This window comes from Emydura macquarii, unplaced genomic scaffold (genome assembly GCF_026122565.2).
Source record: "Emydura macquarii macquarii isolate MOO-44397 ecotype Brisbane River unplaced genomic scaffold, CSIRO-AGI_Emac_v2 contig_2422, whole genome shotgun sequence".
In the NCBI taxonomy this organism is placed as follows: Eukaryota; Metazoa; Chordata; order Testudines; family Chelidae; genus Emydura; species Emydura macquarii.
This window is the reverse complement of record NW_027132559.1, coordinates 524,084-544,017: the sequence shown is the minus strand read 5'-3', so window position 1 is coordinate 544,017 and position 19,934 is coordinate 524,084. Positions and strand designations below refer to the sequence as shown.

General features: G+C 40.1%; 1 protein-coding gene across 2 annotated transcripts in view; it reads left to right on the top strand.

Annotated features, from left to right (window-relative positions):
* ZDHHC3 (zinc finger DHHC-type palmitoyltransferase 3) overlaps window positions 1–19,934 on the top strand; it is a 34,909-nt gene continuing 14,975 nt past the window's right edge. The window contains exons 1-4 of one of the 2 annotated variants that reach the window (XM_067561604.1): window positions 1–217; window positions 5,316–5,424; window positions 10,766–11,208; window positions 15,972–16,096. In XM_067561604.1, coding sequence (XP_067417705.1) covers window positions 10,903–11,208; window positions 15,972–16,096 — 431 coding nt within the window. In that variant the 5' untranslated portion in view covers window positions 1–217; window positions 5,316–5,424; window positions 10,766–10,902. The remainder of the gene's footprint in view (window positions 218–5,315; window positions 5,425–10,765; window positions 11,209–15,971; window positions 16,097–19,934) is intronic. The other variant, XM_067561605.1, reaches the window with a different exon arrangement.

The window sequence follows — 19,934 nt, the reverse complement described above, 5'->3', positions numbered from 1 at the left end:
GGGCAGCACAGATAGCCACAGACGCCTGCAGCAGCAGCAGCCGCCGCCCCTGGGGCGTCGCGCGCTTGGCGTCTCTGGCCCTAGCGAGGCGAATGGAACGTTGTGTCGGGCGACGGAACGTTGATCCGGGCGGCTGCGAGGTTCTGAGCTCGCGGGGTGGCGGCAGCCGCGGGCGGGCTGGACCAGCTGCAGGGACGGGCGGCGGCACCTTATGCGGGTAGGTTGAGTCCCACGAGAGGCGTGGCTCGAGGTGTTCTAGCGCGTGCTGGGAAAAGGGGGGACAGCGGGCGGATCTGCAGCGGCTGCACACACCTAGCTGGGCCGGCAGCAGCCGCACCTCCTCCTCTGCAGGGAGAGCCGTGGGCAAAGGACCGGGGGTCAGGAAGCTCGAGGTGCAGCTTGCTATTGTCTCCTGCAGGGGTGAGCAGTGTGAACTGCAAGGTGAAGCCGCTGCCCCCGAGGGTGGGTGTGGCTCGTGCCTGCTTGAGTTTTTCCAGTGGGATCCCTGTCTGCTTGGCTGGGGAGATGCAGCTAGAAGGGTGGCGTGGCCTGAAGAAGTGAGTCAGTGCACCGGCTGCTGGAAGAGAGGAGCCTGTGGGGAAGGAGAATGCAAAAAACCACAGTCTCCTCCAAGTCCTCCATGCCCATTGAGGGTCCCTTTCCACCCGGAAGGATAGTCTTGGCTTGGTCTATACTTAGCTCGGCGATTTGGCAGCAGTAGACCGGAGTTACGCAAAGTATGCAAAGAACTTGCGTAACTCCTGTCGACTTCTGTACTTCTCTTCTGCGTGCCGTCTTCACTGCACTGCGCCGATGGGAACCGCGTTCCCATTGACGCAACGCTGCGCCACTTGAGGAGGTGGTTTTAGGGCTTGTCTACACTTACCTCGGAGATTCAGTGGCAGTCGACCGGAGTTACGCAAACTAAACAAAAACTTGCGTAACTCCTGTCGACTTCTGTGCTTCTGTTTTGCACGCCGTCGTCACTGCACTGCGCCACTTGAAGGTGGTCTTAATATGTCGATTTCTGGATCTTCACTGATTGCTCAATCGATCCAGATAAGTCTATCTGCAGTGTAGACATAGCCTTTTTAGCTTCTATTCAGAGCATATAAAGAACTCCTACTGGCGGCCAGGAGCCCATTTCCACACTCTCTGGGATCCCCAAACGCCTACTGAAGTCCATGTGAATTTGGGAGAGTTGGAATGCGTTCAAACAGTGCAGGATCAGGCCCCATCATGTCATTTACTAGAACTGTTTCTGCCAAGGGAACATACAATATGAGAATGTATTTGGCATTTGCCCTCTGCACCAATCTGATAGTTGCACATTGTCACGGTTTAAAAGGTAAACCCCATGCATTATCTCTGGATGATGTCTCTTTTTAAATAGTTTAAAAAGTCTATTTTTAAAAAGTTTTGGTTTACTTAACATTATTTAGGCCTTCAGCATCCCAGTAACTCTTTGTGTTACTGAACAGTACTGTTCAAAACAGTATATAAATGCATCCTCTAATGAGATGCTATATAATTTAAATTTTGCAGCCTAGACAGTTTGATGTGACCCTGCAACCTAGAAGTGAACGAAAATAAAGAAGTTTGAATGCCAATGAGATTTTTAAACAAGTATTTGAACTGTTAAACACATGCACTCATCTGAAAAGTGCTTTGTACATCATTTGATGTTTAATTAGGTCTTATAACAGCATACTATAAAAGTTATGAACTCCAATGTTACATATAAGCAATGCTAAAACTATGGTGCTCTTAGGTCTGATTCATTTAAAAGGATAACAATTTTTTTGTGTATGTTAGTGAAAAGTAATTTCTATTGATTTTAATACTTTTGAATATTTCTAAAGCTCTTTCAACAGTAACTGTCATTATTATAAATGAACTTTTCCATAAATATACAAATGTAGTATTGTTCACTAGAGCTCTTAAACATCTGAGAAAACCTAGGAATAGAAATAACAACAAATACTCATTTTTCACCAGCAATCCCTTTGAATCTGTTACCAGGGTGAAGAGCAAAATTCTGTTAGATTTTTCTTGGATCCTGATCCAAATTTTCAGACACATATATGAGAGTCTGTGTACTGGACTTTCAAAGTGATAAAGATACAATAAGCCAGATCTGTAGGAGAGGGAGGCTGTCACTCAAATTCTGATGGCATGTTGTTCCATTATGAGGGTAACATAGAAAATGTGTTGATATTCAAAATTATCTGGATAAACTGAATAAATGGTTTGAAGTAAACAGGATGAAATTCAATAAGGACAAATACAAAGTACTCCACTTAGGATCAATTGCACACATACAAAATGGGAAATTATTGCCTAGGAAGGAGTACTGCGGAAAGGGATCTGGGGGTCATCATGGATCACAAGCTAAATATGAGTTAACAGTGTAACACCTTGCAAAATAAGCAAACATAATTCTGTGATATATTAGCGGGCGTGAGAGAGGAGGGTCAAGGTGTTATAATGGGTGATAAATCAAGAGAGTCAGCAATGTGATGCTTTTGCAAAAAAAGCCCAGTTTTGATATTCATGTTGCTAAAGTGCAATATAAGATGGAGAGCAACTACTCTGTTGTACTTCATATTGGTTAAACCTCACTTGGAGTACTGTGTTCACATTTGGGCACCACACTTTAAAGAGTGAGTATTCAGAGTATAGCAACAAAATGTATTAACCTATATAAATATGTAAAGGAATATTAATATGAGGACAGGGAGCTGTTATTCTTGGTATTTAGTTTAAGTGAATAGAACAAGAAATACCAGGTTTACACTGCAGTAAAGAAATTCTAGGTTAAGATGTTGTTTTAAAATTAATTTGGGGGTTAATTTGTAGAATTTACATTACAACTTCAAAGGTATCAGATTTTTCTATGTTGAAAGTTGATTCTTGCTGTCCAATGTGGCATAATCAAACAGGGCTCCTGCTGGGAACTAATAATTTTCACAGTAGCCTCATTCTTTGAATAGAGATAATGTAATAGTGAAAGCGTATTTCTCAAAACTGTTTTGAGATTTTTTTTAAAAATGTGCCTGATGTGTCATGCTGTATCTATTTTAGGTACTTATGTGGCTTAGTATCTGTGTGTCTTTAATGTATTTATCCTCATAACATCCCTGTGAGGTAGGCAAGTACTTTTATTTCCATTGTACAGATGGGGAACTGAGGTCTGGAGAGACTTAGTGACTTTTCCAAGGTCACACAGGAAGTTTGTGGCAGAATAGAGAATTGAGCTCAGGTCTCCCAAGTCCAAGGTCAGAGCCCTAACCGCTGGACATCTTTCACTCTGGTTCAGTCTTTTAACTTCAAGTGCTCTTTCTGCCTTAACAGACCTCATCTTGGACAGTATTTGAAATTATAGTTGTAGTTCCAGCTTCTTATTTATGATCAGAACTAAAAATTTACTACTGTGCTTCTCTAGGTAACGTGTTCCTTATAGCATTATATTTCCCAAAATAGAGATGGAAAACTACTGATCACATCAGCAGGCTTTCTACGATGACTGTACCTTTGGAGACTGTGGCGGGGTGGAGGGATATTGTGAATTATGCTGGTCTGAGGTCTGGAACTTGCTATTTTAAATCCTGGGCCATCATCAAAATAGCAAAGCTGGTCTAAAAGACCAGTGATGTTTCTCTTGTCCAGCATCTTGTAAAGCTTCATAGTTAGAAGCAGAAAGCATGGTGTCCCCGTTCACTATTCTGGTCATCAGCTCCTTTGTGCTTATATTTCCAGGATTAATGCCTTTCTCTTTATCAAGCTTGAATAGCTGATGTTTCCTTAGCCCTTTCTAAACCCACAAGATCTTAAGAAACAACAGAACTTCTGGACCCTTTGTTCTGGTGGTAGTTAAAATGTGGTATGTGTAGGGTTTCTTTTTTTTTAAATGTTACTGAATGTTCTGAAACTGCCATAGATCTGTTCAGGTGCCTAATCAAAAGCCTACTGAGCTTTGGATCATGCCCTTGGTCTTTTTGTGTCCAGTCTCCTGCTACTAGACATGGTTCACCCTGATCCAGTGTATCCTTAAATTAGACAGGCAGCCCAGCATTGACTTCACGTTTCTTTGTTAGCTTCTTCCTGAACAAAGCAAGATAGAAATGCCCTTAACAGATGGAATATGGTTAGTACTTACAACAATGCCAAATACAATAGATTGACTCTTTCTGTAAAATAAATGATACTGCAAGGTAAACTCATACAGCAATTATATAGATTTCAAGCAAAAATTGTTACAATAGTGTACCACAAACAAAGCTCTTAGTTACTTAGGACAGAAAATATTCATAATTGAGAAACAATAGACCTTATTCTCCTTTCACTTACACCGATGTAACTCCATTGACCCATGGAGTTACTGCTTATTTACACTGTGTAAATGAGAGGAGAATCGGGCTCTGTGTCTCTTAAACCACTGTATCTCCTCATTGCTTATTAGATACAGCCCTGTCTGCTGCTGTCAGAACCAAGTCTCCAGATCTGATTTTCAACCGCACAAACAAGCCAGGCCTGCCTTTGAAGCTTGCTGAATTCTATCTCCCCTTATTCCTCAGGGAAAAGTTCCCTTTACATATTCATATCAGCTGCTTCCTTCAGAAATATACAACTCCAATTAAACTTCCACCCAAAACCGGACTCTCAAAATCTGAGGTATTGGCTAAGAAGAGTTGGCTAAGAAGCTGTTAGCTATAGCCCCACATAAACTACAGAAATAACTGCATGAATGCAGTTTTGTGAGCCAAGGGTATGGCCCAGTTATGTTATATTGACTCCAGGAGTGTAGCTGTAAGAAGACTATCATGTGACTCATGATAAAATCATGGGAATTTGCAGCATGGCTATTTGAACCTTCATAGGTACATAAGCTAAATTAGTGTTCCTTAACATGGCTATAACATTGTTCTTCTCCCCACAAAAATTGTCTTTATGCTAGACTTTTAAAGAAAACCTCAAACTGTGGCCCCACCACCGGTTCAGCTCCACTAGTGCTAGCAATGATGGGAACACTAGTGTAGCCAGAGCAACTTTTTCCCGTATGTGATCTGTTCTTGTGCACAGCAAGTTGACACCAAAGTGTTAAAAATACTTATGTTCAGTCTATACTACGGCTTCCATGTTGCTGTTGCTAGTGAAGCACATAGAGGGTAGACCAAATGTATTTGAACTGTTACAAATTCTCAGTGTCAACTAGGGCAATGAGTTCCCATCCTGTTGATCAACTAGAGCTCTTCATTTTTAACAGCAGCAACTAGAAAATATTAAAGATCTCTGTTTTTATAATTATCCCACAGATCCCTGGTAGAAGTCACTTGGACAAATTTTGGCAGGCACATCTTAGATAAGGAGAAGACTTGTGTTGCATAAAACTGATGCAGCAAGATCACCCTTTCACAATTACAGGTACACAGATAATCCTTTTTACCAATTTCTATCACAGTAGATATCCTTATTTGAAAGTATTAATTTAGCTTTCATAGGTATGATCATTGCAGCTTTCAGTTAAAATGGTAAATTCAGATTCCTAAATAGTTATTGTTTCCAGTAGATTTAAAAACATATTTTTGCTCTTTGTGTAAAATTTTTATTGAGACTGTCTTGTCTGTAAATTCTGTCTAGAACACTCTTCTTAACTGCTAGGGATTTGACGTAAATATTGATGATGTATGTTTAATTCCTTTGGTAATTGAAAAAATATCACTTCAGTACCACATCTAGCAGTTATTTAAATAGTGTCAATGAATTGGTATAGCTTCTATGAAACACACACACAATCACTGTATCTCTTAAAAATATTTTAAATTAAAAAAAACCTAAAGTGAAAGGAAATGATACAATTATATGAGATCATGTTTATATTTTTAAATCTAACTTAGATTTGTAAATCTTTTAAGAAGTCAATTTCTTTCTTTCTTTGGCTTTTTTTGAGATACTTTGGAAGTCAGATTAGGTGATCATAATGTTCCCTTCTTGCCTTGGAATTATTGATTCTCCAATTTCAGAAAGTTTATAAGCACTTCAGAAAGTTGAGTGTTGACAGAATTCAAGTAGTGGCAGTGGTTGTATTATCTATTAATTAAGGCCCTGATGCTGCAAAATTTACTCACATGCTTAACATTACTACCATGAGTAGTTCCACTGAAATTAGTGAGACTAACACTTGGTAGTAAAGTTAAACATGGATATACTTTGCAGGATCAAGGTCTAAGGGAGTTCACAGCTATTCATAAGATCAGACCAAGTCAATAAGAATCCTTTCAGTTAAAATGCACATCCTGTGTAATGCAAGTTGATATTGGGAACCAGCATTGAGATTTCAGGTCAGGAGAAGCTTTCGTTTTTCAATTTGTTCATCAGATGATTCTTGCTGGCACATTCCTGACTTGGGGGACAGGTTCACGAAAACATGCATATGTCTTAATGCCTTCAAGAAATGTCTGCAAGATTCTGTTCTTCACTGGAAACTAAAATAAAATAAAAATTTTACCTACAGTGATTTATTTTATTCAATCACTTTTGTTGTTTAAAATAATTATAATATCAGTTTATGTTCCCTGTTCAAAATAACTTAAAGTTGGCACTGTGTTTGACAGTGAAAGTTCACACAATTACCACTCCCAGGGGCAGTGTATTAAATATGAGAGAGAAAAAAGTAAATAATATTTCAACCTAAGCATACACATTTTAAAGCTGAAGCTCTAGTCTTGACATGTAATTTATAAACCAGCTGGAATAGTCTCTAGAATAGGTCTCCAGTCTTTACTTACATTTTTCTGGGCTTTTGTCAGTATTACTTAAACATCATTTTTTTTGTATATTTTGCCCCCAAAACAAGGAAGGAGGCAATCCAGGTGGAAAGTGGTAAATTTATATTCAACAGGGAAATTAGGTCAGGAGATCTGTATGGACAATAGCCACTCCCTCCCCCTGCCTTTCAAAAACATCAGGAAGAATGAGACTGTATTATAGATCTATTTGCCAGACTACACATCTTTAACCATAGATTTCGCAAATGCCCTCCCCCCAAAGGTAAATCTGTCTCCCCACCCTCCTAAAGTGACTAAACCAACATTTTAAAACGATGATTTTTAAAACATAAGCATGTTCTGAAACTTTGTCTTCCAAATTTCGGCTCAGTGTTACTTTTTCATAGAACATCTTACCTTGCCTACCTGAAAATACAGGATGGACCACTAAATGTTTTCTATAGTTCTAATATCTTAATCCCACATACTCCTCTTAGTTCAACCATGTCTGTTATTTTTTTAAACCAAACATTTTGACTAGCACCAACTAACCAGTTACTCCCCCTCAACATCTAGTTGAAGAATTTGTCAACTTCTACTAGAAACTTTTCTCTGACATCAGTTTCCATGCATGGTATCTTTACCTCCCATTAATTATATGATCGTCTCTCTTTCATATCACTTATACCGGCATGCACAAGCTCTTCCCTGTTTGTTGGATTTAATTTATCAACCTTCTGAATAATAACTTTAACTTGTTGGCCATGAAAGATTATTTATTTCCTCCTATTAGCTTGATCCTCTCGAAATAACTGTGCACAAAGCAAAGTATCTGCTCCCTTAAAGCTTAGAAATGGACACCGACGTGTATTTTAATGTCAGTACTATTTGGCAAAATAGAGATTTACCAAAATGTAAACTGGCAAAACTAGACAGTAAATGTTGTCAAAGAAACTTCATGATTTGTTAAGTCCTCAATATTTCTGTATTTCTAGCTACTTTTTCTTTAGCACTTATCTCCAGTATCTGGGATGCTAGTCTGGTTTTAAACAGTTAAACTGAAAACTAGGCACAGCAAACACTGTGTCCCTAGAAACTCAGCAATTTGACTTTTGAACACACAGTGCCTTCCTCCTCTGTATCAGGATGGAAAAATGAACTCTTCCATTAAGTTTTTCTGCAGTACTTTCCAGATAGATGAATAATCCTAATATTTAGAAGTAGAGGCAGAAAGTTCACCACTTGTGAAGGTCTAGTAAATGCAAGGTAAAAGGAGCTGTTACAATCTCTGCTGAAAGGTGGATTTTTATATTTAAGGATGGTAATGGCTCCTTAAGATCACTTATGGTTTGTGTACATATGTATTTTGGCGTTATGTAAAAATTCTTTTGAATTGTCTCTGTATTTTTAAACACACCTGGGATGCTAGACTTTGAAAAGCAGCTACTGTACACATGCAATAACTTTTTGAAAATATTAAGTCATTAAACCAACTTGATTGCTCCCTTGCCAAGTTTTTCTAATCTCCATTTTTAGCTAATATTTTTTTTAAAAAGAGTCAATAAAGCCATTCTCTTGTCTTTTTTTTAAATCAGTGACTTTAATATCTTAAAATATTTATTTCCAGCCTAAGGTCTTGATTTCTACTGGAAAACTGTAGAAAGGAACTTTTTAAAATGGAGATAAAATCCTAGAAATAATGGTTTATAATGGAAGCCAGGCAAACGTGCTATAGTTCAGAATCTACCAGATACCTTTGCAGTTCTTTTGATACTGTTTTATCTGCACTAGAACACATGTTCTGTATGAAAAAAAGGAATCCATGCGTCCTCTACCATAAATCCCTCACCTGGTAAACTTATCCACAATGAGTGACGTGAGGGTAGACGACCATGTGGTGGATTAAACAAATCTTTAATAAATGGTAGATGTGACATGTCATGCAGTTTCATCACGAGCTTTGCTACACTTTCATCTGTGCAAACATTGGGCAGAGCCATATTGCAGAGAACTGGTAACCATGGTAAAGAAATAGATTTAAGTGTCCTTGAAATAATATGCATGGTGAAATTAAGTTGTACAACTATCATCTTTGTGTGAGATGAGCGAGCCCATACTGGAGCACAATACTGCACCACTGAATAACAGAGTGCCAAGGCTGAAGTGCATAACGTTTGGGCATTGGCCCCTCATGTCGTTCTGGCCAGTTTTCTGAACCATTTGTTGTGCGTTTTGACCTTAGTTGCTGTCTTTGTAAGATGATCATGATACGTGAGAGTTCTATCCAACATGATTCCTAGGTAGACGGGGTGTGAACCATGTTTTATATGAGAACTATGTTAAGCTCTCTGTCCACTTGTGCATGATGTACGTGAAAGACACTTGACTCAGTCTTACATCCACTTCGTATCAGGCACCACCGACAATGACAATTTATAGGACAAAGTATATGATCATCAGTCTTTTGGATGAGATGTGAAACGGAGGAGCCATTCTTTTGTAATTAAAAATCCCATGGGATTTTTAATTACAAGTGTTGTTAAAGCTGTTAAAACTGGAACTTGGTCAGATTTCAGTTTGGGTAACAAAGTTCTGCAGACCTAAATCCCCTTGCTGATTCAGTTGGATGTGATCCTCACTTCCTATTTTTATTATGATTAATCATGGTTATTATGGTAGTGCCTAAAGACCAACTGGTTTGGGCCACATTGTGCTAGGTACTGTACAAACACAAAGTAGTAGACACGCCCTTCCCTGAAGAGCTTACAATCTAAATAGACAAGACAGGCACTGGGTGAAGGAAATGAGTATTAACATGAAAGTCGAGTGAACGATGTGATGGTAGCTAATGTCTTTTTGGGAAATGTTTTAATTTTTTTTTTTTTTGGTGAGTTTAGTTAGGAGGGGATAACAAATGGAAAGAAAAAGAGGGAGAGGGGACATTGAAGGGGAAGAGGGGTTAGGGGGACAGGATGGGGATTAGAGAGGCAAGTGGCAGAGTAAAGTTTAAGGGCAGGGGTCCCCGAACTACAGCCCGTGGGCCGCATCCGGCCCACCAATACATTTTGGCCGGCCCGCTTCCCCCTCCCAGTTCCATCCCTTTCCCCCACCCCTCTCCCACGTGGGCCAAGTGCGCCGCTCCCGGCCCTAAGTAGTGCCACACAGCAGCCGCTCCCCCCTCTCAGCCCCGTCCCCCTACCAGCGCCCTGGCCGGAGCTGCACTGTTCCCGGCCCCAAGCAGCACCATGTGGCGGCCACTCCCAAGCCCATCCTTTCCCCCCACCCCTCTTTCACGTGACATGGCCCCAGTACCCTGGCCAGGAGGAGCTGCTTCAGCCACCATAAGAGCAAGACTGAGTGATGTGGCCCTCGCAGCTGAAAGTTTGAGGACCCCTGCTTAAGGGGAAGAGACTATGAAGGAGAGGGCTGGAGCAAACACCCAATCATCACAAGGCAGAGAAAGTCCAGTCAGAACTGCAGAAAGTTCTCTGAATGCCCAAAGCATTGGTTGCTGTTCCAGCTGCACTTATCAGCTGGAGTCTCTGGCTGCTTTCTCCCTGCAGGCTTTCCCCAGGGCAAGGTGTGGAGGGGAGTCACCACCTGGGCACTAGTTTCCTCAGAGTGTGGAAGGGTCTCCCCTGCACAGTTGTGCATCTCAGGGGATGCCAGGGAGAGAACCCCCTTTGGCTGGTCCCATTTTATCCTGTACTCCACCCAGTGCTGCAGTTTCTGGTTTGGCTGCTTCTGCAGCTGCTCCTAGCAGCTTCTAGCTAACTGCTGTGCTGTGTTTTGTTAAACAGTTGAAGCGTTTCTCCTCAGCAGTGGATGTATTGCAGTGGTAGGTTAAGTGATTCCTATGTATAATTTAGAAGTCTTCTGCTAAGTTTGAAAAGCACTTTGGGATCCTTCTGGATAAGAAGGTCTATATAAATGTTAGATTATTTCTAAAATACATTTTTCTTATTTGTTTTTGTTTTTTCTTTCTTTTTGTTTTTCAGCTCCTTTTCTGCAGCCTGGAATCTCCTACATGCTTTTCGTACCGTTATGTAGAAGGAGCTTTCTGAGTTTCATTTGTAAAGCAGAAGAAGACTATTTTTTATTCTTTTTTCACATGCAAGTATGGACATTATAGCTTATGATGATTACTCCAATTCACCGCTTCAGAGATATTGAGAGGAGACCTGAATACCTCCAGCCAGACAAGTGTGTTCCACCTCCTAGCCACAGTTCCTTGGGAACAATGTGGTTTATTCGAGATGGCTGTGGTATTGCTTGTGCTGTTGTTACCTGGATGCTGGTCTTCTACGCAGACTTTGTAGTCCTTCTTGTTATGTTAGTTCCATCAAGAGACTATATTTATAGTGTGATCAATGGGCTATTGTTCAACATGTTGGCTTTCCTTGCTTTGGCTTCACATTTTCGAGCTATGCTATCAGATCCAGTAAGTATACTGTTCCGTTTTTCTCGCCTGCCAGATGTAGGGTAACTTGGGCCATTGGTGAATAGCAGATTTAAATAATTTTTCTGTGTCATCATGATTATCAAGGTTGGTATTGTGGTATGCTAATTTATCATTCTTTTCTGTCACATTGGCTCACCAAATGTAAAGGACCAAATTTTAGATTTTTTGGAAAATAACATGGCACAGCACAGATTATTCACAAGTTCTTGGAATGTATTGGAGACAATTTATTTCAGAAGATGGAGAAGGCTACTAGGGGAGAGGCTGTTCTAGATTTTATTTTGACAAATAGGAAGGAACTGGTTGAGAATTTGAATGTGGAAGGCAGCTTGGGTGAAAGTGATCATGAAATGGTAGAGTTCATGATTCTAAGGAATGGTAGGAGGGAAAATAGCACAATAAAAATAAAGGAATTCAAGAAGACAGAATTTAGCAAACTCAGGCAGTTGGTAGGTAAGGTCCCCTGGGAAGCAGATCTAAAGGGAAAAGCAGTTCAAGAGAGATGGCAGTTTTTTAAAGAGACATTATTAAGGGCACAATAGCAAACTATCCCATTGTATAGGAAAGATAGGAAGTATGGCAAGAGACCACTCTGGCTTAAGCAGGAAATCTTTAATGATATGAAACTCAAAAGAGCCCTACAAAAAATATGATTTGGCCTAATTTCCAAGGGATGAATATAAACAAATAATACAAGTATGTATGCACAAATTTAGAAAGGCCAAGGCACAAAATGAGATTAAACTAGCTAGAGACATAAAGGGTAACAAGAAAACATTCTACTAATACATTAGAAGCAAGGGGAAAACCAAGGACATGGTAGGCCTGTTACTCAATGGTGGGGAGGGGGAACAATAACAGAAAATGTGGAAATGGCGTAAGTGCTAAATGACTCTTTTGTTTCAGTTTTCATCAGAAGGGTTAGAATATCTAACATAGTGAATGCCAGGGAAAATGAGGTAGGATATGAGGCTAAAATAGAGAGAGAACAACTTAGATGTCTTCAAGTCACCAGGGCCTGATGAAATACGTCCTAGAATACTCCAGGAACTGACTAAGGAGATATCCGAGCCATTAGTGATTATCTTCAAAAAGTCATGGAAGATGTGAGAGATTCAGGAAGACTGGAAAAGGGCAAATGTAGTACTAATCTATAAAAAGGGAAATGTGGACAACCCAGGAAATTACAGACCAGTCAGCTTAACTTCAGTACCCGGAAAGATAATGGAGCAAATAATTAAGCAATCAATTTACAAACACCGGGAAGATAATAAGATGATGAGTAAAGTTGGCATGGATTTGTCAAGAGCAATTCATGTCAAACCAGTCTGATAGCTTTCTTTGACAGGTAACAAGCCTTGTGGATGGGAGAAGTGATAGATATGGTATATCTTGACTTTAGTAAAGCTTTTGATACTGTCTTACATGACCGTCTCATAAACAAACCAGGGAACTGCAACCTAAATGGCACTACCATAAAGTTGGGTGCATAACTGGTTGGAAAACCGTTCCTAGAGAGTAGTTATCACTAATTCACTGTCAAGCTGGAAGGGCACATTGAGTGGGGTCCTGCAGAGATCAGTTCTGGGTCCAGTTCTGTTCAATATTTTCATCGGTGATTTAGATAATGGCATAGAGAGTACACTTATAAAGTTTACAGATGATACCAAGCTGAGAGGGGTTGCAAGTGCTTTGGAGGATAGGATTAAAATTCAGAATTATCTGAACAAACTGGAGAAATGGTCTAAAGGAAATAGGATGAAATTCAATAAGAACAAATGCAAAGTACTCCACCTAAGAAGGAACAATCAGTTGCACCCGCAGAAAATGAGAAATGACTCCCTAGGAAATAACTGCAGAAAGGGATCTGGGGATCATAGTGGATCACAAGCTAAATGTAAGTCAACAGTGTTACACTGTTCCAAAAAAAGCAAACATCATTTTGAAATGTATTAGCAGGCGTGTTGTAAGCAAGAACCGAGAAGTAATTAATCCATTCTACTCCATGCTGATTAGGTCTCATCTGGAGTATTGTGTCCTGAAATGTGGTGCCCAGAACTGGAAAGATGTAGACAAATTGGAGAAAGTCCAGAGAAGAGCAACAAAAATGATTAAAGGTCTAGAAAACATGAGCTACAAGGGAAGATTGAAAAAATTGTGTTTGTTTAGTCTGGAGAAGAGAAGATTGAGGGGGTCATAACAATTTTCAAATACATAAGATTGTTACAAGGAGGAGGGAGAAATATTGTTCTCCTTAACCTCTGAGGATAGGACAAGAAGCCATGGGCTTAAATTGCAGCAAGCGTGGTTTAGATTGGACATTAGGAAAAACTTCCTAACTGTCAGGGTAGTTAAGCACTGGAATAAATTGCATAGGGAGGTTGTGGAATCTCTGTCATTGGAGATTTTGAAAAGCAGGTTAGATAAACACCTGTCCAGCCTGGTCTACATAATGCTGGGTCCTGCCATAAGTGCAGGAGACTGGACTAGATGACCCCATGAGGTCCCTTCCAATACTACGATTCTATGGTTCTTGACCCTGGTGTGAAAAGCTTCCTCTTAGTGTGAAAAGGGAAAGAAAGAGAGAGCGACTACAACCCTTTTCCTCACCAGAGCTAGAGCTAATGTTTGTGGCTTGTCATGACCTGACAAGCAGGAAAGCTAGAATAACTTGTTTCAGTTGTCTGTCTCATCAAGTGTCACTACAACGGAATGGGGTAGGGAAAAAATTACTTAAATTATAATGACTTCTTGTAGTGAAAAAATCATGTTACTTTTTCACATTAATGATTTAGCTGAATGTACAGGACTGTTACAACTACTAGTTTGTCTGCTTTAGCATTAAATCCCCCTAATAATATTAGTCCATATCTCCAGGGCTTGAAAAATGTACCAGACTTCACCTGTATGGAAGGCTAAACATTCTAAAGTAGATTTCAGATACAAGATGGATAGTGCAGTGTCCAGGGACTTTGCTCTGGCCAGAAATTCAGTCCTACCCTCCCTTCCCCTGCATCTCCGAGCTGTTGGGAAGGGGATTTTTATCAGTGTGCTATCCCTAAATCCTCTTTGATGGCCCCATCTTTCACATCAGCCTCTGACTAGTAGATTAAATTTAAAGTTCTTGTTCTCCTTTCCATCAGTTAGAAGAGTAAAGTTTTGTCTCATCTGCCGTCAGAGTCTGGTGACTGCTGTTGGGAATGTTGAAAGGATCTCTGCCACTCTAATCCCTCCCCAAGCTCCATTTCTTGGGTGAAACTGCACACCATGGAACTCCAATGCCTGTATTTATTGCTTAGCTTGCATTTTACTCAGGAACAGCAGAAGCAGCAGCAGCAGGGAACTGTCCTGGTGCTTACTATAAAGTTGAATCTTGTTCACATCATAATGCCGTTGCTTGGCAAAACTATGAGCAGTAGTGGAGGCACTGAAGCTTTCTGTTGTCATACTCAGGAATACAGCAGTGCAGCCATTTACATTCAGTTGATATTTTGAAGGCTTTCTTTTGTATTGTTGTTAATTATTTAAATCACTGTAGTGCCCCTAGGGATCAACAGGCAATGGGGACCCGTTGTGCTAGGCACTGTATAGACCTAGAGTAAAAGACAGGCCCTGCCCCAAAGAACTTCCAGTCGAAATAGACCAGACAGACACGGGGTAAGGGAAAAGGATATAATGCAGAAGCAGATTGATGAACAATAAACGTCATGTCAGTTCCACAATTGTATTTATTTATTTATTTATTTTGGTGGATGGCAGAGAGAGGATTAATGTGTTGAGGTTTTTTTGGTCAATTCTTTGGGTGAGGTTTTGTTATGAAGGGGTCAGCTAAACAGAAAGACGAGAAGGGGGCATTGAAGGGAGATGATGGGGACAGGGTAGGTGGAATGAGGCAGCGATGAGGAGGCTGTAAAGGAGGGAGCTAGAGCAAAGAGCCAATCAGTAGAAGGAAGAGCATGTCCAGTGTCAAAAATGTAGTAGAAATAATTGTTGCTGTGATAAGAGAATACTCTTCCACCAAAGTCAATTGTAATGTTGATTTCCTAACACAAGGTTTATTTTAATGTAAGATCCTGTTTAAATTTTGTGCCTCCACACTAGCAGTCATTCATGTGGTATGTTTCAGACTTTTTTAAATTAACATTTTATTGTAGTGAAATTGTTAATATTAAGGCTGGGGATTTTTAATTTCTTGTCGCTTGAGAATTAAGGTTGCTGTAGCAACATTAACTCAGCCATATTAAAGATGCATATTTAAAGGAAGACTTCAAAAATTGCATCATCATACTGAATGCAAGAATTTTACTTAATCATATTTTTTCTGGGATTTTTATTTAAAGTACTATTTGTATACTTAACATTTCTCTACACGTTCTCATTTGAAAAACCCAAAACAAATTGAAGGATATTTATGAACACATGCAAAATGTTTGTCTGCATCATTTAATGTAAGCAGAAACACTTCCGTTGCATACCATAGATGAGGACACCTGCATATGTCCTGCTCGCTGTGACACAAGGTCAGATGACAAATCTAAGTAAACAGATAATGATTACAACCTGCTTATTATTTATGTACTACAGTAAGGCCTCACTATAGTGTCTTTTCTGTAGCTTCCTCCTGTTCAATCAAATTGTGAAATTCTGTGGTTGATGCTAGCACTTCCAAGAGCTTGAATTTGCTCTCTTGATCTTACTGGTGATCACTGTGGGTAGTGATATTTTTCTGTTTTCATTTCCAGGGTGCTGTGCCCAAAGGTAATGCCACAAAAGAATTCATTGAGAGCTTACAGCTGAAACCAGGACAGGTGGTTTACAAGTGTCCAAAATGCTGTAGCATCAAACCAGATAGAGCACATCACTGCAGGTACGGTCACTTGTGTGTCGTGATTTGATGATGTGATGCTGTGGTTCAAGATTTAAACAAAGCACTTGTGTGGTGGACCTGTTGTAGGATGGGGTTTCCGAGAGCCCTACGGATTTACCCTCCTAACTCCCGTTGAACCCTAATGTGTGTTGGGTATTTAACTCACTTAAGTCCCTGAAAATCCCAGTCCTCAACAAGACCATAAACCCATAAAACGTGGCATGTCTCAGAATACTTAGATACTGTGCCCACGCTGTTCAGACACACATCCCTTAGAGGAGGATTTATTAAAGGGGATACTCTATCTCCTAGTAAAGAGGAGAGAATAGAAGTTGATAAAGTACAGGTAGGAACTGAAGAGAAACAATCAAATAAAAATGTCGCATTCAGTTAGATCACATGAAGGCAGACAATTTACATTGACAAATTTTATAAGTGCTTGTATGCAACTGCGAGAAGTTTAAATACTAAGATGGGTGAACTTGAGTGCCTGGTACTAAATGAGAATATCATAGAAATTTGGTGGAATGATAATCAATGGGACAGTGTAATAATAGGGCACAAAATACATAGGAATGACAGAATACGTCATGCTGGTGGGGGAGTGGCACTGTAAGTGAAAGAAAGCGTAGAGTCAAATTATAGTAAAAATCTTAAATGAATCAAACTGTACCATAGAATCTCTCTGGATAGAAATTCCATGCTTGAATAATAAGAGTACAGCAGTCGGCATATACTGTTGACCACCTGACCAGAATGATAATGGTGATAGCCTAATAATAATGGGGGGGCTTTCCAGCTATCCCCATATTGATTGGGTACAGGGCAACTCAGGATGGGATGCAGAAATAAAATTCCTAGTCACGATTAATGATTGCTTCTTAGAGCAGCTAGTTCTGAAACCCACAAGGGGAGAGGCAATTCTTGATTTAGTCCTGAGTGGTGCACAGGATTTAGTCCATGAGGTGACTGTAACTGAACTGCTTGATAATAGTGACCATAATGTAATTAAATTTAACTTTTCTGCAAGGAGGGGGGGAATATCAAACAAACCCACCATAAGAGCATCAAACGTCAAAAAGGGAAACGACAGAAAAATGAGGAGTCTAGTTAAACAGAAATTAAAAAGAATAGTCACTAGTGAAATGCCTGCAGGCTGCATGGAAACTTTAAAAAAAACAAACAAAAAAAACTCTAGAAGCTCAAACTATATTTACCCCCCAAATAAAAATTAAAAAATAAAAATAGTAAGAGGATCAAAAAAATGCCATCATGGCTAAACAGAGTAAAAGAGGTGATTAGAGACAAAAAGACATCTTTTTAAAATTGGAAATCAAATCCTATTGAGGAAAATGGAAAGGAATATAAACTCTGGCAGCTTAGGTGTAAAAGTATAATTAGGCAGACTAAAAAAGAATTCGAAGAGCAACTAGTAAAAGATTAAGTACATCAGAAGCAGGAAGCTTCCCAGACAATGATGGGGTCACTGGACAATCAAGGTGCTAAAGGAGCTCTCAAGGAAGACAAGGCCATTGCAGAGAAGCTAAATGAATTATTTGCATTGATCTTCACTGCAGAGGATGTGAGGGAAATTCCCATACCTGATCCATTCTTTTTAGGTAACAAATCTGAGTAACTGTCCCAAATTGAGATGTCAGTAGTGGTGGTTTTGGAACAAATTGATAAATTAAACAGTAATACATCACCAGGACCAGATTCACCCAAGAGTTCTGAAGGAACTCAAATGTGAAATTGCACAACTACTAACTGGTATGTAACCTATTGCTTAAATCAACCTCTGTTTGATATGACTGGAGGATAGCTAATGTGATGCCAATTTTTTAAAAGGGTCCAGAGGTGATCCGGGTAATTATAGGAAGCATCTGGCAAAAGTCACTGTCAAATGACAGTATTCAGGGCTAGATGGACCATTGGGCTGACCAATATGGCCATTCTTATGACCTAGAAAACGTAATTTTAAGTATATATACATAACTCGTCACATATTTTCTGTACATACATCTCTTGGTGATTATGATGACCAGTGTGACACAGGCTTTCATTAGAGACCTTACATGACATTCTTTGGCTTGTATGTAGATACCAGACCCAAGGGATCCCTCTCACCCTTATGTCCCCCTGCCTCGTACAAAGAGATCCCTCGGTTACAGACATGTTTGAATCAGAATTATTCACCAATGGTTAAAAGCAGTTGAAAATGACATGCAAGTCTCACGCAGTACTTTTTGTCATTGTTTATTTGTGGACTAAATTTCTTCAAGCATGTCAGTGTGACAGGCTCCTCGGGGTACAACCTAGAACTATGGGACCGCTATGCTTCTTTAACTCTCCAGCCTGGGCTGTCTCTCTCAACGCTTTGCTAGTGAAAAGCAGCAAGCCCCTCCAGGTGCTGTTATTTATCACTCAGCCTCCAACATGCAGAAGCACACCCAGCTAAGTTGCATGAATGCTTTCCAAGCCTCTGATGAATAAGGATTTGATTCTGTCATGGAGGCCAGGGATTCTGACTTTTTGGGATCTCTGTGACTTCTTCTGGGGCAGGGCTGGAACAGCTGTCATCCCCGGGGCGGCTCTTCTGGAACAGCTGACCGGTGGCCAGCCCTGGAGCCCCCAAACAGCTGACATGTAGCCAGCCCTGGGGCCATCGAAGCAACAGTCCCAGGCCCACTGGAGGAGTGGCCAGGGTTGGGTCAGACACCCCCCCCCCCAAGTATTTTTAGTAAAAGTCAGAAACAGGTTGCAAATTTTGGTGAATTTTTGTTTATTGCCCGTGATCTGTCCTTGACTTTTACTCAAAATACCGTGACAGAATCTTAACCTTACTCATGAACTATACACAGGGAAACAACAACAAATCTTCCAAGCCCCCAGCCTTGCGCTCCAGAAATATAACTTCTTACACTGCTCAAGACCATCTTTTGAACAGTGCAAACTCATTAATTAGTTCGCCATTTTGTCAAAGGAAAGTGGACATGCACCAGCCTTTGTAAGCTGAGCAGATTCCCCAAGCGCTTTAGACAAACTCACTGGTAGAGAGAAAACATTAAAGTAAGTTTATTAACTATGACAGATTTTAGGTGATTGTAAGTGGTAGACATAAAGATCAGAGATAGTTACCAAAGAAAATAAAAAGTAACCACACACTCTAAATCCTCAACCTTATTTGACTAAACCATATTTGAATCAAGCTGTTTTTCTCACTCCACTGGATGTTGTAGGTAGGTTACAATACACAGGCTGAATTTCATTCTCAGCCTGGGATCAATCTCCTCAATTTGAAGTTTTTGTCTTCCCAGCTTTCTTGTTGCCTTGAGCGTATGCGGAAGAGGGGAGATGTGATCTCCTGGTTTCACTGTCCCTTATTTTATACTCTCAATCCATGTCCTGGTGGGCCTCGATGAATCACAGAGATGAGTAATCCCCGTTGTGTTCAGCTTGTGCAACTGAGTCACAGAGTTGAGCAATCCTCATCATATGGTGCTTGCGCAACTGTATCTTATTGAATTGTAAATCTCTTGTTTCCCTTTTCCCAATTCCCCTGTTGGCCAATGGTCATTAAATGCCCATTTGGGTGTGGGTCACCACCTTTGTTGTCACTGGAGAGCTAGGAGTGGGCATCTCCCAAATTTACAACATATTTCAATAACAACCGTATAGCAAAATCTCATAACGTCATACACAATAATGATATGTGTATTTTGACAGAACATGAGCAGATCATATGGTACCTTACAAGGCATGGCTTGTATGAAACATCACAACCATATACAGATGAGGAATATAGGGATTACAGGGTGCTATTTTAAGGTACAACATG